The sequence below is a fragment of the Rhinoderma darwinii genome, chromosome 4 (assembly GCF_050947455.1).
Source record: "Rhinoderma darwinii isolate aRhiDar2 chromosome 4, aRhiDar2.hap1, whole genome shotgun sequence".
Lineage (NCBI taxonomy): Eukaryota > Metazoa > Chordata > Amphibia > Anura > Rhinodermatidae > Rhinoderma > Rhinoderma darwinii.
In genome coordinates, this window is record NC_134690.1 from 248,304,906 (window position 1) to 248,322,398 (window position 17,493).

General features: G+C 45.2%; 1 protein-coding gene across 1 annotated transcript in view; it reads left to right on the forward strand.

The window, feature by feature from the left end:
• LOC142761070 (enoyl-[acyl-carrier-protein] reductase, mitochondrial-like) overlaps positions 1–17,493 on the forward strand; it is an 87,267-nt gene that overhangs the window by 69,125 nt on the left and 649 nt on the right. Inside the window, exons 6-9 of the mRNA XM_075864260.1 lie at positions 10,035–10,137; positions 10,328–10,401; positions 11,324–11,384; positions 12,984–13,056. Coding sequence (XP_075720375.1) covers positions 10,035–10,137; positions 10,328–10,401; positions 11,324–11,384; positions 12,984–13,056 — 311 coding nt within the window. The remainder of the gene's footprint in view (positions 1–10,034; positions 10,138–10,327; positions 10,402–11,323; positions 11,385–12,983; positions 13,057–17,493) is intronic.

The following is a 17,493-nucleotide window of genomic DNA, read 5'->3' on the forward strand; positions in this document are numbered from 1 at the left end:
TGAGGGCTGGGAGCGTCCCTGCTCTGCCGAGTGAGATCGATATTAGTATCGATCTCACCCGTTTAACCCCTCCGATGCGGTGCACAATAGCGTGCACCGCATCTGAGTGGTTTTGGAGAGAGGGAGGGAGCTCCCTCTCATCCCACCGACACCCGGCAATACGATCGCCGAGTGTCTGTGTCTCTAATGGCAGCCGGGGGCCTAATAAAGGCCCCCAGGTCTGCCATTAATGAATGCCTGCTAGATCATGCCGGAGGAGTGGCGAAAAAGAGTGGCAAAATTTCAGGTTTTTTTCTATTCCCCCCCAAAAAAAGTTAATAAAAGTTAATCAATAAATAATATGTCCTCCAAAATGGTGCTATTAAAAAATACAACTTGTCCCGCAAAAAACAAGACCTTATACAGCTATGTCGACGCAAAAATAAAAAGGTTATAGCTCTTGGAATGCGACGGTGGAAAAACATAAAAAATGGCTTGGTCATTAAGGTTTAAAATAGGCTTGTCATTAAGGGGTTAAATAATGATGTATTGTAATAGTTCAGACTTTTACGGTTGCGGAGATACCAATTATGTTTATTTATTTATTTTTTTACTATGCTCTAGGGGGAAAATAGGAAAAGGTTTTTTTTTTAAAATGTAAATGTTACATTTTTTTTTTACATTAAAAAAACCCCTTTATATTACAAATTTTTACTTTTTTTATTAGTCCCCATAGGGGACTTCAACCAGTGATCGTTGGATCGCTTGCACGATATACTGCAATACCAATGTATTGCAGTACATCGTCTTTCTGACAGGCGTCTATTAAGTAGGAGCACAAAGATGGCAGACCTGGGGGCCTCTTTCTAACGATTTAAATTCTGCGGTCGCTACTGAATACGGCAGTTAACGGGTTAAACGAGCAGGATCGCGCATGAGCGCGATCCCGCTCGTTACTCTGAAGTGTCGGCTGTAACATACAGCCGACAACCGCATCGTATGGAGCGGGTTCACTCCGTGAGCCCGTTCCATACTTCCCCTACCCGGCTATGACGAACAGTTACGTCAAATGTTGAGAAGTGGTTAAAGGGAATGTGTCGCTAGAAAATGTTTTTGTTTTTTTTTATAGTTAAACAGTTAGTGTATAAATGATTAAACAGTGTTCTAATTTTTTTAATTTTTTCACGAGTCAGGAAATATTATAAATTAGATTCTAATTTATAACATTTCCCTGTGCTGGTCTCTAGAGGGAGCAATTCCCAAAATTGCAGCATTGGCATGTGGTAAAGCAACCACATTGCTTTATGCTGCAAAATTTGAGAAGACACACTCGCTCTAGCGTCCTCAAACAATCCCCCCTCCTTTCTCCTGGCTAGTGCCAGGAGAAAGGAGGGGATTGAATGTTCAAACCTTCTACACTGTGTGCCACCATTTTTTTGAGCGAACACACAGTGTAGTAGGCTTACATACAGTAGTAAACACACAGTAAAACACGAACAAACACAGATATAACTTACCTGCTCCTGCCGCCGCCGCTCCCTCCCGTCCGTCCGCTCCGTCAGCTCCCTCCGCTCCTAGTGCTTGCTTCAGAACACATGTCCGGAAGCCACGATCGGAAGTAGTAATCTTACTGTCCGGCTGCGGCTTCCGGTCCACAAGAAAATGGTGCCGGATGTCGCTCGGCCGAAGACCCTCCATTTGGACTGTGTGGGAGCGGCGCATGCGCTGTTCCCACACTAACGGCGTAGAGCATAGTGAATGGAACGGCTCCCGTTCGCATTCTCTATGGGGCTGTATGTGCCGTATTCCATGTCTGTATGTGTCGTTAATCGACACATACAGAGATGAAAAAAAAAAATGGCAGCCCCCATAGAGAAGAAAAAGTTAGAAAATAAAAAAAAGTAAAACACAAACACACAAATAAATAAAACATTTTTTAATAAAACACTAAAAGCAAATTGATATATAAAAAAAAAAAATTCGCGACACCCTTCCTTTAAGACATAGAGTTGTCTGATAGGAAATGCAGGACTGTGTGTGCGATGTAAAACACGTGTGGAGAGAGGAGGCTCAGGGGAGGACGCTGAGAGGAGCCAGAATCAGGAGGAGTGGGAATCAGCTCTGCAGCAGAGGATTGGTCAGAGAGATAAAGCCACCCCAGAGAAGGTGCCAACAGGAAAAAGCTGAAATGGAATAGGGAGAGGAGTCTTGGAGCTGGCCAGCACCTCAGATAAGTGCCCTCTGTAACCTGGTGCCCACACTGTTAATGGCGTCTGTGTGAGAACTGATACTGCAGAGAATTACTTCAGAGGACTGTGTAAGCTGATTAATCTACAATAGTGTATCATCCTGTCACTGCTGCTCCTCTTCTTTGCCTGTTGAAAACCATTTCCCTGAGCTGGAGAAACAGAGAATATGTTTGCAATGTTGAGTAGAGATTTGTGCTAAACTGTTTAACCTCTTCCCGACATGCGCCGTACATGTACGGCGCTGTCGGGAGGTGCTTCCCGCAAAGCGCTGTATATGTACGGCGCAGTGATGGTGCGGGCTCAGAAGCAGAGCCGGCACCATCACCGCGGGGTGACAGCTGTATTATACAGCTGGCACCCTCCTGTAACTGCCAGGACCGGAGCTACTCTCCGATCCGGCAGATTAACCCCTCAGATGCTGCGCTCACCCGACAGGCAACCCAGTGATGCAATCGCTGGGTTGCTGTGGCAATCGGACGCCAGAAAATGGCGTCCGAGTCTGCCTTGTACGGGAGCCGATGAGGACCCGCCTGCGGCGTGTCCTCATATGCTTGCTGTCAGTGAATAACTGACAGCGCTAATACACTGCACTACGTATGTAGTGCAGTGTATTAGAGTAGCGATCGGGGCATCAGGCCCTCATGTCCCCTAGTGGGACAAGTAAAAAAAGTAAAAAAAAGATAATAAAAATGTGGTAAAACAATAAAAACACACACATTTAAAATAAAAATAAAGCTAAACTGACTTTTTTCTCATAGTAAGTCTTTTATTATGGGAAAAACCGTAAAAATTAAAAAAAGTATACATAATTGGTATCGCCGCGTCCGTAACGACCCAAACTACAAAACTATTATGTAATTTATCCCGCACGGTGAATGCGTTGAAAAACAATGCCAGAATCTTTCTTTTTAGATCACATCTCCTTCCAAAAAATTCTATAAAAAGTGATCAAAAAGTCACATTGCAATTTTCACTTTGCACAATCCACTGCGTATTCATTTCTGAAAAACACCTGTGGAGTCTAAATTCTCACTACACCCCTTGATAAATGCCTTTAGGGGTGTAGTTTCTAAAACGGGGTCACTTTTGTTTGGTACATCAGAGGTTTTGCAAATGCAACATGGCGTCCGCAAACCATTCCAGAAAAATCTACGCTCCAAAAGATAAATACCGCTCCTTTTCTTCTGAATGCTCCCATATATGTAAACAGCTGATTATAACCACATATGGGGTGTTACTCGGGAGAAATTACTTTACAAATGTTGGGGTGCTTTTTCTTCTCTATTCCTTGTAAAAATGAAAAATGTGTATCTAAAACTACATCTTGTTGGAAAAAAAAATATTTTTCATAGCTTAATTCTAATTAATTCAGCAAAAAACCTTTGGGATCAAAATTTTCACTATACCCCTAAATGATTCCTCAGGGGGTGCAGTTTTCCAAATGGAGTCAATTTTGGGGTGTTTCCACTGTACTAGTACTACAGGGGCTCAGCAAATGTGACATGGCGCCCAGACACTATCCAAAATCCAAATGGTGCTAGTTCCATTCTGAGCCCTACCGTGTGTCCAAACAGATGTTTGTGACCACATGTGGGGTATTGTTTTACTCGGGAGAAGTTGCTTTACTAATTTTATGGTGCTTTTTCTCCTTCAGTCCTTGTGGAAATTTTAAAAAAATACCTAAACCTACATTTTCTTTGAGCAATCCGCCATGTCTGACGCAACCTGCGGCACCTGTGTCATCCACTTGGCATTATCTGCTGCGACCATCTCTATCAGTGCCAGAGCTGCGGACACCGTCGGGTTTATCCAGGTACCCTTGTGCGGGACATTGTATTGCTGGGGTTTCCTGGTGTTTGGCCAGCTGCCTCCCCACTACTGCGGTACGGCCTAGTGGGTCCACTAACCCGCTTCGTGACAGTATGCTCAGGCCATGAACCCCGCTGGTCAACCTGAGACTTTGACGACACAAGCCATGCTGGCCGAGATGGAGGATCTCCAGTCACGACAAGACCAACTCCTCCTTTCGGTGAACGCTATAGCCCATCGGCTGCTTGCTCCAACCATAGTCGTCACCGCACCCATTCCTGCTGTTCCTCCTGCTACACTTCCTGTCTGTACTGGTACCAATCCAAGGTGTTTCTTGCCGCTACCTCCACGCTATGACGGAGATCCGAGGTCCTGCAGGGGATTTTTGAATCAGTGCCTGATCCACTTCGGACTACATGCCAGGTCCTTCTCTTCGGATGACGTCAGGATCGCCTTCATCATCTCTCTCCTTACTGAAAGAGCACTGGCATGGGCTAATCCTCTGTGGGAACATCAGAGACCAGAGATCCGTGACTTGCAGTGCTTCTTACAAACCTTCTGCTCAATCTTTGAGGAACCTGGGAGAGTTTCTTCAGCTGCTGCATCCTTGCTGACCCTACATCAGGGAGACCTCTCCGTGGGCAAGTATGCCATTCAGTTTGTATCCTGGCTGCTGAATTGACCTGCAACAACGAGGCTTTGGTGGCCACATTCTGGCAGGGACTGTCTTCAGGGATCAAGGACGAGCTGGCTGCTCACGATCTGCCATCTACCCTGGACGATCTTATCCTACTCGCCTCCCGGGTTGACATGAGGATCCGGGAGTGTTCCCAAGAATCCTAGGCTGGATTCTACTTTTCAGCAATCCTCCTCAGTCGTCCCACCAGAGGATCCGATGCAGAGTAACTATGTCAAATTGTCTACCCAGGAGAAACAACGCAGACGCACTTCTGGACTTTGTCTGTATTGCGGCCTCGGAGGCCATATTGTGCGCCTGTGTCCCCAGAGGCCAGATAGACCCCATTGCCTAGGACTGATTGGAGAGACTGCCCTAGATGGAACAGTACATAATAAAGCTTTCTGTTCCAAGTTGACTATTTCTGTGACCCTACTTTCCGGCGAGAGGACGCATCAAGTTTCTGCCTATCTTGACTCTGGTCTTCTGCAAACTTCATCCAGAAAGAGCTTATGGACCATCTTCAGTTGCCCACAGTCCCCCTAGAGACATCTTTGGCTGATGCCTCAGTTAATGGACTGTCTCTGCCTGATCCCATCGTTTCTAAAACCAAGTCGTTGAAGCTCCAGGTTGGAGTCCTTCATTTTGAACTAATATCTTTCCTTGTTTTCCACAAGGCCATCAATCCTGTTCTACTGGACCTGCCTTGGCTTTGACTACATGACCCAGTCCTGGACTGGAATTCTGGATTGGTTCTCCAATGGGACTCCAAGTGCCATGGTCGTTGTCTGTTGCAGATCCATCCTGTCAAGCCTCCTCTGCCTCAGTCATTAGCGGGACTGCCTTCCCAGTTTGCTCAGTATGCAGATGTTTTCAGCAAAAGGGAGGCTGAGACGCTGCCTCCACATCGGACTTATGACTGCCCCATTGAATTGGTTCCTAATGCCTCTCTCCCCCGTGGCCGAGTATATCCTCTCTCCTTGCCTGAGTCTCTATCCATGTCAGCCTATGTCAAGGAGAATCTGGAGAGGGGTTTCATACAAAAGTCTTCCTCCCCGGCCGGGGCTGGATTCTTCTTCATTAAAAAGAAGTACGGATCCCTTCGACCCTGCATTGACTAACGTGGTCTCAACCAGATCACGGTCAAGAACAAATACCCGTTGCCACTTATATCTGAGCTGTTTGATCGCATACGAGGAGCCAAAAAATTTTCTAAGCTAGACCTGCCAGGGTGATAAATGGAAGACGGCATTTAACACCCGGGACGGGCACTACGAATACCCAGTGATGCCCTTCGGACTGTGTAACGCTCCCGCAGTGTTTCAGGAGTTTGTTAATTATATCCTCCGAGATCTCCTCTATGTCTGTGTTGTTGTTTATCTCGATGATATTTTGATTTTCTCCCCAGATCCAACGACTCATCGGAGGCATGTCCGTCAGGTTCTACTACGGTTAAGGGAGAATCATTTATACGCGAAGCTGGAGAAGTGCGTCTTTGAGAAGAGTTCTCTGCCCTTCCTGGGCTACATCATCTCGGATCAAGGACTCAAGATGAATCCTGAGAAAGTGAAAGTTGTCCTGTTGTGGCCACGTCCTCAAGTCTTAAGGGCCATACAGCAATTCCTGGGATTCGCCAATATCTCCCGGCAGTTTATTCCTAACTACTCTTCTCTGACGGCTCCCATCTCTACCCTTACTAAAAAGGGTGTGAACGCCAAGGTGTGGACTCCAGAGGCAGAGTTCGCATTTATTAGCCTCAAAAAAGCCTTCACTTCAGCTTCGATCCTCCATCATCCTGACGTATCTCGGCAGTTCTCACTGGAAGTGGACACTTCCTCTGTTGGTGCAGGTGCACTTCTGTTCCAGAGGAGCTCCAAAGGAAAGGCAGTGGTATGTGGGTACTACTCAAGACTTTTTTCTTCTGCTGAGCGCAATTACTCTATTGGAGATCGAGAGTTACTGGCCATCAAATTGGCTATGGAGAAGTGGAGACATCTTCTAGAGGGCGCTGCTCACCCCATCCTGATCTTCACCGACCACAAAAACTTTACCTACCTTCAGTTTGTACAACGACTGAATCCCCGTCAAGCCAGGTGGCCGCTGTTCTTCACCCCTTTTCAGTTTGTGCTCCACTACTGTCCCGCGGACAAGAATGTGAGGATTGATGCCCTGTCCAGATCGTTTGAGACGGAAGACACGGTGGAGTCCCTTCAGACAATCATAGACCCGTCCTGCAATGTCCCTGCTAATCCTCTGCAGGTTAGAGAAATCCCTCCTGGGAGGACTTTTGGTCGGTTGGCAGACAGGAAAAGAATTCTCCGCTGGGGACACAGTTCTAAACTGGCAGGGCACGCTGGTGTTCTTAAAACCCGAGACCTGATTGCTCGTCACTTCTGGTGGCCCACGCTACCTAAAGATGTTCTGGACTTTGTCTCTTCTTGCACGGTGTGTGCCTCTAACAAAGTTACTCACTCCAAGCCTGCCGGCCTGCTTCAACCTCTGCCTGTACCCAATGCCCCCTGGCAGCACATTGTGATGGATTTTGTCACAAACCTTCCCCCCTCAGCAGGATGCAACACTGTCTGGGTGATGGTGGACCGGTTCTCTAAGATGGCACATTTTATACCTTCTGCTCCTCGACTGGCGAGTCTCTTCATTCTACACATCTTTCACTTGCATGGCTTGCCTCTACCCATTGTGTCCGACCGGGGGGTTCAGTTTACTTCAAAGTTCTGAAGAGCCCTCTGTAAACTCCTGGATGTGAGATTGGACTTTTCCTCAGCTTATCACCCCCAGTCCAATGGGCAAGTTGAGAGGATCAACCAGATCATGGAGAATTATCTCCGTCACTTCATCTCTTCACAGCATGATAACTGTGTACAGCTTCTTCCATGCATGGGCTGAGTTCTCATACAACAACCACACAAGTGAATCCTCCACTTCCACTCCATTTCACATTGTGTACAGTCAACATCCTAGAGTCCCTCTCCCAGTGTCGACCGAATCTCAAGTACAAGCTGCTGACTCTGCTTATAAGGACTTTTTGCAAATCTGGCAACAGACCCGGTCCTCTATTTTACTGGCAGTCGATCGCATGAAGCAAAAAGCAGATACTAGGAGAAGAGAGCCGCCTCAGTATCTTGCAGGGACAAAAGTCTGGCTGTCCTCTCGGAACATCCGCTTGAAGGTACCCTCATACAAGTTTGCTCCCAGGTTCCTTGGTCCTTTCGAGATTCTGCAACAGATAAATCCTATCTCCTATATGCTGCGGCTGCCTCCTACCCTCAGAATCCCCAACTCCTTTCATGGGTTCCTCCTGAAGCCAGTGGTCCTGAACCGCTACAGCAAGACTTCTGGTTCCACAGTTGCTCCCAACTGTTCTTCTGATATATTCGAGGTGAGGGAGATCCTGGACTGCAAGAGGGTAGGAAGAAGAACTTTCTATTTGGTGGACTGGAGAATGTTTGATCCTGAGGAAAGGTCCTGGGAGCCAGAAGAGAACCTCAGTGCCCCTGCGCTTATTAAGAAATTCCTCTCTCGCTCTGGCCCCAAGAAGAGGGAACGTAAGAGGGGGGATACTGTAGCGTCCATTGCCACGGGCCGTCAGGTTTACTCACCTCCCGATGCCCGCAGCCATGGATCCGTGAGCGCTGGTCCCCATCTCCATCCTAAGAGATGCCAGCGCTCACTTCCGTTTCGGTCTGCTGTGTCCCGTAGGGCGATGCTCACCCCATCCTGATCTTCACCGACCACAAAAACTTTACCTACCTTCAGTCTGCACATTGACTGAATCCCTGTCAAGCCAGGTGGCCGCTGTTCTTCACCCGTTTTCAGTTTGTGCTCCACTACCGTCCCGTGGACAAGAATGTGAGGGCCGATGCCCTGTCCAGATCGTTTGAGACGGAAGACACAGTGGAGTCCCTTCAGACTATCATAGACCCGTCCTGCATTGTCACTGCTAATCCTCTGCAGGTTAGAGAAATCCCTCCTGGGAGGACTTTTGGTCGGTTGGCAGACAGGAAAATAATTCTCCGCTGGGGACACAGTTCTAAACTGGCTGGGCACGCTGGTGTTCTTAAAACCCGAGACCTGATTGCTCGTCACTTCTGGTGGCCCACGCTACCTAAAGATGTTCTGGGCTTTGTCTCTTCTTGCACGGTGTGTGTTTCTAACAAAGTTACTCACTCCAAGCCTGCCGGCCTGCTTCAACCTCTGCCTGTACCCAATGCCCCCTGGCAGCACATTGCGATGGATTTTGTCACAGACCTTCTCCCCTCAGCAGGATGCAACACCGTCTGGGTGGTGGTGGACCGGTTCTCTAAGATGGCACATTTTATCCCGCTGACCGGCCTCTCTTCTGCTCCTCGACTGGCGAGTCTCTTCATTCTACACATCTTTCGCTTGCATGGCTTGCCTCTACCCATTGTGTCCGACCGGGGGGTAAAGTTTACTTCAAAGTTCTGGAGAGCCCTCTGTAAACTCCTGGATGTGAGATTGGACTTTTCCTCAGCTTATCGCCCTCAGTCCAATGGGCAAGTTGAGAGGATCAACCAGATCATGGAGAATTATCTCCGTCACTTCATCTCTTCACAGCACGATAACTGGGTACAGCTTCTTCCATGGGCCGAGTTCTCATACAACAACCACACAAGTGAATCCTCCACTCCATTTCACATTGTGTACAGTCAACATCCTAGAGTCCCTTTCCCAGTGTCGACCACATCTCAAGTACTCGCTGCTGACTCTGCTTATGGGGACTTTTTGCAAATCTGGCAACAGACCCGGTCCTCTATTTTCGGTGCACCGCAATAGTCCCAGTTTCCCTGGTGGTGGGACAAGCTGCTGGACCTCAGAGATACCTACATCTGGATGCCTCCACCTCCCTACTAGACACTCATAGATTTATTATACAGATGTAGTCGTCTTTATCTTGACTTTTATCGCATTAAATACACAGTGGCAAGATCCTTTATATTGACTTTTTCAATGGCTTTTGTTGTGTGATATCACGCTGCAGTAAGTTATCAGAATCAAGTTAAAGATGGCTACATCCATATTATGTTGCCTCTATCATTTTGAGAGTTTTGTATTGTACTTGCTATAAAGATTATTTACTGCTAAATCAAGGTCACTTTCCTATGTAGTTTCTATGACATTGATAGGCACAGTCTATAGATTCCATCATAAAATTATGTTGATCTAGATGTGGTCAATAATGTGTTTTTTTAATAAACTATTTCTGCTTTGTTACTATAGTCTAGAATTGGCTTTGTGTACTGTTCTAATTTACTTTTCTATGTACTTTTCTATGTACTTTAAAGACCTAACGTGGCCAAACTGAAGGTGAAACTGTTGTCTCTCGGCGCCAATTATGTTATAAATGAAGCTATGCTGGAAAACCCGGAAATGGCCAATCTGTTTAAGGTAATTCTTTTTGAACACCGTTCTCCCTGCACAAATTCTAGACTCCATTAACAGATGTAAAGCTTCCGCAGCGGCTGGAATTTAGTAAAAGAATGTAACTAGTAATCACAAGTGACAGCTTGAAGTATTTATCAATACCGACTACATTGCTGTACATTCCACGCTGCCCATGTTTCATATCTTTTTACAGGTAGTTGAAAGGCCCAAATTAGCGCTCAACTGCGTAGGTGGAAACAGTGCTGGAAATCTCTTCTGCCATCTCAAGTAGGTTTTATTTACCCGGAGTATAAATTGTGTAATTCCGATAAAAACATCTCCGGTAACCCGATGATTACCATGCCATAGGAAATATTGCTCTACTATTTGTTTGAGAATTGGACATAAAAACAGGCTGCAATTCCAGGCTGGACAAATCTCAAAAGTCAGGTAGATAATACAGGGAAATATTATGCATGAAACATTAAAGAACCTGTCATCTCGTATCTGAATACTGCCATACAATGCCTAAATAGTGGCTAATAGTAAAGTTCCTTGTGGTGTATGGCAGTGGAGGTTTACCCGCTCCATTCTTAGTCCAGGTGGGCCCTGATCAATTGCCCAGTTTATGACTCCCTAGTACCAGCTGTTTTTACCATAACCAGCTCTCCCTGGAAAGGGCGATATATGTTATATTGTGTGCATATTGCGCTCACCTGGGTATACAGCGGTTTCCCTGCAAAGACACTCAGGGAAGCAGGTGCCCGGGATGGAGTATAGCAAGCAGTCACCGAAAGACCAAACATGATTTAAAGCGGAGTCTCTTTTCGTTACACTGAGACCCCAGAAAAATACTTTCTGGCTGTCTGCCAGGAGAGTCGACTAGGCTAGAATACACTACAGGGCTCCAGAAAAAATTCTGCTTTTTGGCAGAATTCCCTGTATAAGGCTCCTTTAAATGCACTGCTAAACTGAACCAAACACCAACTGAACACATAGGATCAAGTCAATAGGCGGCCATTAGACTGAACAATGCTTTGCATGTTTTCCATTGTTGAGCAATGTTTTTTTTCACTGCATTCGGTTGTATTATATGGTTATAAGAGATACAAAGCTAATTTTAGAACAATGAATTCATAAAGTTCTTTACTTGCACAGCAACCAAGTCCCTCTTACAATATATGCTTAAACATCTCCTTATTATGTATAGGGATGGGAGCACTATGGTAACATATGGAGGAATGTCAAGAAAGCCAACTCCTTTACCGGCTGTAAGTATCTACATGGAGTAGTAGAAATCCAGGCGTCTTTATTCCCTTATAGACTAGATCACATTTCCCATACATTTACAGCCATTTTACATACTTTTTTGTTTGACCAGGGAAGTGTTATGTAGGCGATGGGTAAGATGGGGCACTGGCTCGTTGCGTAGGGGGGAAAAGTAAGGGTTAAGTGCATAGGGGGAGAGTGGTGAAGGGTTATGTGTAGCTGCTGTTACACGTGGATACTTAGCGGTGCATGTGGTCCTAGGTTGGTGAATCAGGAACAAGAGTTGGTGTTTGTTGAGGGAGGCAGGAACAAGAGGCAAGAGCGAGAAGTGTGGGACAGTTTGTATTTTTAAACCCTCCCATGCACTTCTGTATGACATCACATGCACATGCAAGTGAGGGGGGAGGCCATGGAACGGTTTATGGCTCCCCCCCCCCATGGAATCTCATTACCTGGCGAGGGGGGAGGCAAGCAGTGGGAATCTTTTGCTCCCTTCAGAATCTCGAGGGGGAAGAGAGGTAAGTTAATCAGTGGGGATGTCCTGTGGTACACGATTGTATCACATGATACATCCCCAATTACCTCTCTTGTCCTCTGAAGAGTATGGAGACAGGAGATCAAAGGCAGTATCTCCTGTCTCACTCTCTGCTAATCAAATCAGGACAATGACTAATTGTCATTGTCTTCTTTGAATAGATTCCGAAGACTAGGTTTCTACAGACCTGGCCCCTGGGACATCAAGATATATATATATATATATATATATATACACACACACACACACACATATATACATATACACACTACACATACCACCCCTCCATCTCCATTAAAAGGGGACACTTCCTTTTACATGAAGTATATGCAGGAATGGGAGGAGAATCTTTAACAGGAATTCACTATGGCAGAATGGGCTAGTACAGTAAGACCACCATCCAATTACTCATCCTGTATCAATCAGATTGAAACAATCAAAAAGATTCAAATGCCTATTCACTACTGTCCTGTAAAAAAAACTAAAAATTTCACATACAGAGTACTATTTTATGCAGAAGTGTGGCATGGTGGGAGATTCACTCCATGTTTGGTGGAAGCGTGAAGAAATGAATAGTTCTTGGTGTTAAATATTTGAAATTCTAGAAAATATTATAGAATACAACATACCACCAACAAGTGGTAGAATTTCTAAATAGGAGGATGGAATAAATGTGATTGGTGACGAGATGGGTGGTTTGTCGTGCTCTAGATGCGGCACATAACTTGAGATTAATAGATTGGAAATCTTCCGCGATTCCTCACATTAGGGAAGTTATAAAGTTAATGTGTATGAATATTTGATAGGAAAAGAGGATCAAACAAAAAGAAGCACCAACCACCAATGATGGAACATCTGGATAAATGATGATGCCTTTTTTTAAAATATATAAATTAGAAACTAATTCAAGGGCTTCAGGTGGTTTTCTCATTTTGCTGTTTTTTTCCCCGCATAGTTTTTGTATAAACAAAAGCAAAAAATATATTTGTAAAAAATATAAAATTGGAATCCATGTTCATGGTAGGAAATGTCTAACAAAAGAAAAAAAACATTTGTTTTATTTTAGAAAGCATTAATATTTAAAAATATAAAAATATGTGGCTTTTGGATGACGCAATGGAAGAGAAACCACATGCATGGTAAGTACTGTCGAACATAATATAAAGCAGTGGTCTCCAACACCCAGCATACTTGCCCCTGTCGGACAGAAACTGGTTGTATTTTTGCAACAGCTGGAGAGGCTCAAGCTGGAGACCACTGCTATGAAGTTCAAATACTCAAAATGCTATCTCTTTTCTGTTTATAATAACAATTGTATTAAAGGGAATGTACAGTTTTAACAAATACTGTAAATTTTAACTAAGAGAGTCCTAGCCATATGCTTATCCCAAGAACCGCAGATGCAACAAGGCTTTGTTTACAACTATATATACACATGGACTATATGTAGTCATATCGATGCAATAGATAAATGTACATACCCTTACTGCATTATTATAGCAGCCAATATAGAATTATACTGGTAGACCAAAAATGTCCCCCAATAAGAGCTGGGTAAGTGAGGTAAGCGAGCTGGGAACAAATCTTGAAGAGGGCCTGTCGTCTCTCCTGACGCGTCAGTTTTAGTAAATATTTGTATTCCCCATGAAATAATAATTCTGGAGCAGATTTTCTTAGAACTCTGCATTGTGCTCTTCCCGTCATTACTCCTGGAAACGTATGACTACATTGACAACTGGCTGTCATCATTCCCATTGTCAAAGGGGCGTGTCCCTATACACTCTGCCAATGTGGAATCAGTGCTCAGTGTCAGACTGTGTAGAGACACGCCCCTCTGGCAAGGGGAATTGTACCACTCAGTTGTGAACTGCGTAATGCAAAGTTCTAATAAAAAATGACCACAAATTGTTATTTCATCATACCTCCCAACTTTTGAATTTGGAAAAGAGGGACATTTTTAAGCCACGCCCCCTAACCACGGCCAATATCCCGCATAAACACATCAAATCACGGCCAGATCCTTCTTCAAATAACAAGCACACATTCTCACTGCGGATCTCTAGACTGTCTGGATAGCACAGATATTATATTTCAGGTTATATCATCTTTGTGTTACTTTTCCTATCTTGGGTATAACATTTGCTCATCACGGCGGCAGCAGCTGCAGGACAAACCAAAAGGCTGAGAACAATGAAAGTCAAGAGGAAAACCCTGTGGTGGATGACTTTTCAATTGACAGGTAGCAGAGTTACATAATGGGGATTTTTTTTTTCCAGTTGTGTAACTCTGCTACCGGTCAATGGAAAAATCATCCACATGAGCTCCCTTGTAGATCACTCCACACACAGCCCCCCTGTAGATAGCTCCACACACAGTCCCCCTGTAGATAGCTCCACACACAGCCCCCTGTAGATAGCGCCACACACAGCCCCCCTGTAGATAGCGCCACACACAGCCCCCCTGTAGATAGCTCCACACACAGCCCCCTGTAGATAGCGCCACACATAGCCCCCCTGTAGATAGCGCCACACACAGCCCCCTTTTGTCCATAGCACCACACAACTCCCTGCCCCTTGTACATAGTGCCACACAACCCGCCTCCCCCTTGTACATAGTGCCACACAACCCCCTCCCCCCTTGTACATAGTGCCACACAACCCCCCTCCCCTTGTACATAGTGCCACACAACCCCCCTCCCCTTTATACATAGTGCCAAACAAACAACCCCCCTCCCCCATATACATAGTGCCACACAACCCCATTATACTTTGTGCCACAATGCCTCCGGAGCGGAGAGCGGTAGAGGTATGCCAGCCCTACTGCTGCCACTCTCCGCTCTGCTTTGATGTCACTCACCATCAGAAGGCAGGAGTCTTGCAGCGGCCTTCTCACTGGTGTCGATGTCGGCCCGGGAGGGGACCAGCCCAGTCACCTGACCGGTCACCTGAGTGGTGAGGTCAGATGACAGGTCAGGTGACCGGACTGGTCCACTCCCGGGCAGGCATCGATCCCAGTCAGAACACTGCCGCAAGACTCCTGCCTTCTGATCGCTGCTGCCGACGTCTGGCATGCAGGGCGCCTGTCAGCAGCGATCAGCTGTTTTGATACAGCTGCAGTACCCAGCGGGATATTTTGCAGACCGCCCGGGACAGCGGTGAGAAACCGGGAGTCTCCCGCCGGATCCGGGACAGATGGGAGGTATGATTTCACGATGTATACAAGTATTTACTAAAACTGACATGGACAGGAGAGGTGACAGATTATCTTTAAGTTGGCCGTAGACACAAAATTGCTTTTAGTCAAATGATTGTTTGACCGACAGTTTTGTAGCTGCTTATTGGGAGGGAAGCAAAGGATAACACAGATAAAAATAAAACCTGTCCAGAACTGGATTCCACAACAATAGGCCTGTCAGCAATTGGCATTACATTACAACTGCCAAGTCATGCATTTATACTGGTCATACTATTGCAGAAAATAAAGGTTGTTTGTTTAATGGAAAAACATATATATACTAATAATTTTTCAATATCCTTTCTCTATGAATTCCTTACGGTTTATAAGACCTCTGCTTGCAGTCATTGAATAGGAAACTTCATTATTTACTTCCATTGGATTACAAATCTGTCCTGTTGATGTGATGGACACACAAGTGCTTGGCTCATTACAAGACACCACTCTTATAACTGTACTGTAACTAATTAGTCCAGCACCTGTGTGTCCATCACATGAACAAGACAGGAATTTTATCCACTGGAGGTAAACAAGGAAGGTTCAGATTTTATGACAAGAAACAGAGATCTTGAAAACCGTGAGGAATTGATAAAGTATATAGGTAAATTTTATAACTTTCATTAAACAAGAAATAACCTTAACATGCTGAAACCATAAGGCTATGTTCACACGTTCAGGAACCTGCGACCATAACCTGAGGCAGACACTCTGATTTCGGTCATGGATGTACCTGTAGATCTGCACGGGAGTTAGCTCCATTCAGGGGCGGATTATAGTGATGGCAATCTGGGCACGTGCCCAGGGCCCGAGGCTGAAAGGGGGCCAAGTTCGCTCCAGTTCTCCTGAATTTGTTTTTAAAATTACAGCCGGTTCAGAGAACCGGGGTGAAGCAGGAGCTTGGTTCTGGTGTTGTATATATTTCAAAGCTTGGTTCTAGTGCTGTATTTATGTACTGAGCTTAGTTGTGGTGCTGTATTTATGTACTGAGCTTTGTTCTGGCGCTGTATTTATGTACTGAGCTTGGTTATGGTGCTGTGTTTATATACGGAGCTTGGTTCTGGGGCTGTATATACAGCAGTGGACAAAATTGTTGGTACCCTTCTGTTAAAGAAAGGAAAACCCACAATGGTCACTGAAATAACTTGAAACAGACAAAGGGTAATAATACATTTTAATTTACTGAGAATCAACTAATGTAAATCAGACATTGCTTTTGAATTGTTGTTCAACAGAATTTTATTTTTTTTTTGAAATCATGAAACTGGCCTGGACATAAATGATGGTCCCCTTAACTTAATATTTTGTTGCACAACCTTTTGAGGCAATCACTGTAAACAAACGATTTGTCTAACTCTCAATGAGACTTCTGCACCTGTCCACAGGTATGTTGGGCCACTCCTCGTGAGGACACTGCTCCAGCTGTCCCAGGTTTGAAGGTGCCTCCTCCAGACTGCATGTTTCAGCTCCATCCACAGATGTTCAATAGGATTTAGATCAGGGCTCATAGAAGGCCACTTCAGAATAGTCCAATGCTTTGCTCTTAGCGATTCTTGGATGTTTTTAGCTGTGTGTTTTTGGTTATTATCCTGTTGGACGACCAATGACCTGTGACCGAGACTAAGCTTTCTGACACTGGGCAGCACATTTCGCTCCCTAATAACAAAACATAACCAAGACGGATAATACGAATGATAACCAAAAAGCCCAGAACTTCCAAAGAAATTAGAGGTGAATTTTGGACGCACTATGGTTTGTGGCCATGGCACCATATATGTGAGCTCTATTTTCAGTGGACACTGTGGCACGATGTACAGGGGCATTGCAGTACTATGGGGGCATTACACTGTATGGTGGCAGCTAAGGTGACAGACTGTATGGGGGCTTCTGTGTGGGAATTACACTGTATGGGGCAGTTATGCGGAATTATACTGTATGTAGGCATCTCTGTTTGCTTTATACTGTATAGGTGCATGTATGGGGGCATTAAAATGTATTGGGGCAGTTTTGGCATTATACTGTGTGGGAAGCACTATGGGGTATTATACTGTGTGGGGGCAGCTATAGTGGCATTATTCAGTGTGGGCTGAACTGGGTTTGTATGGAGGGGATTGGGCGTGGTTAGAGGCATGGCTTAAAATGAATAAAAATTGCCCTCTTTGCAGCTCTTGAAAGTTGGGTGGTATGAGAATATTCCTACTCACAGACAGCTAACAGAGCTAAATGAAAAAACGTGTGTAATTGAAAAGCAGAGTATATAACAAAGTTGCATGACTTTATTACATAACGATTAAAGGGGTTTTCCACCTTCTGCCAACTGATGACCCATCCACCGGATAGGTCAT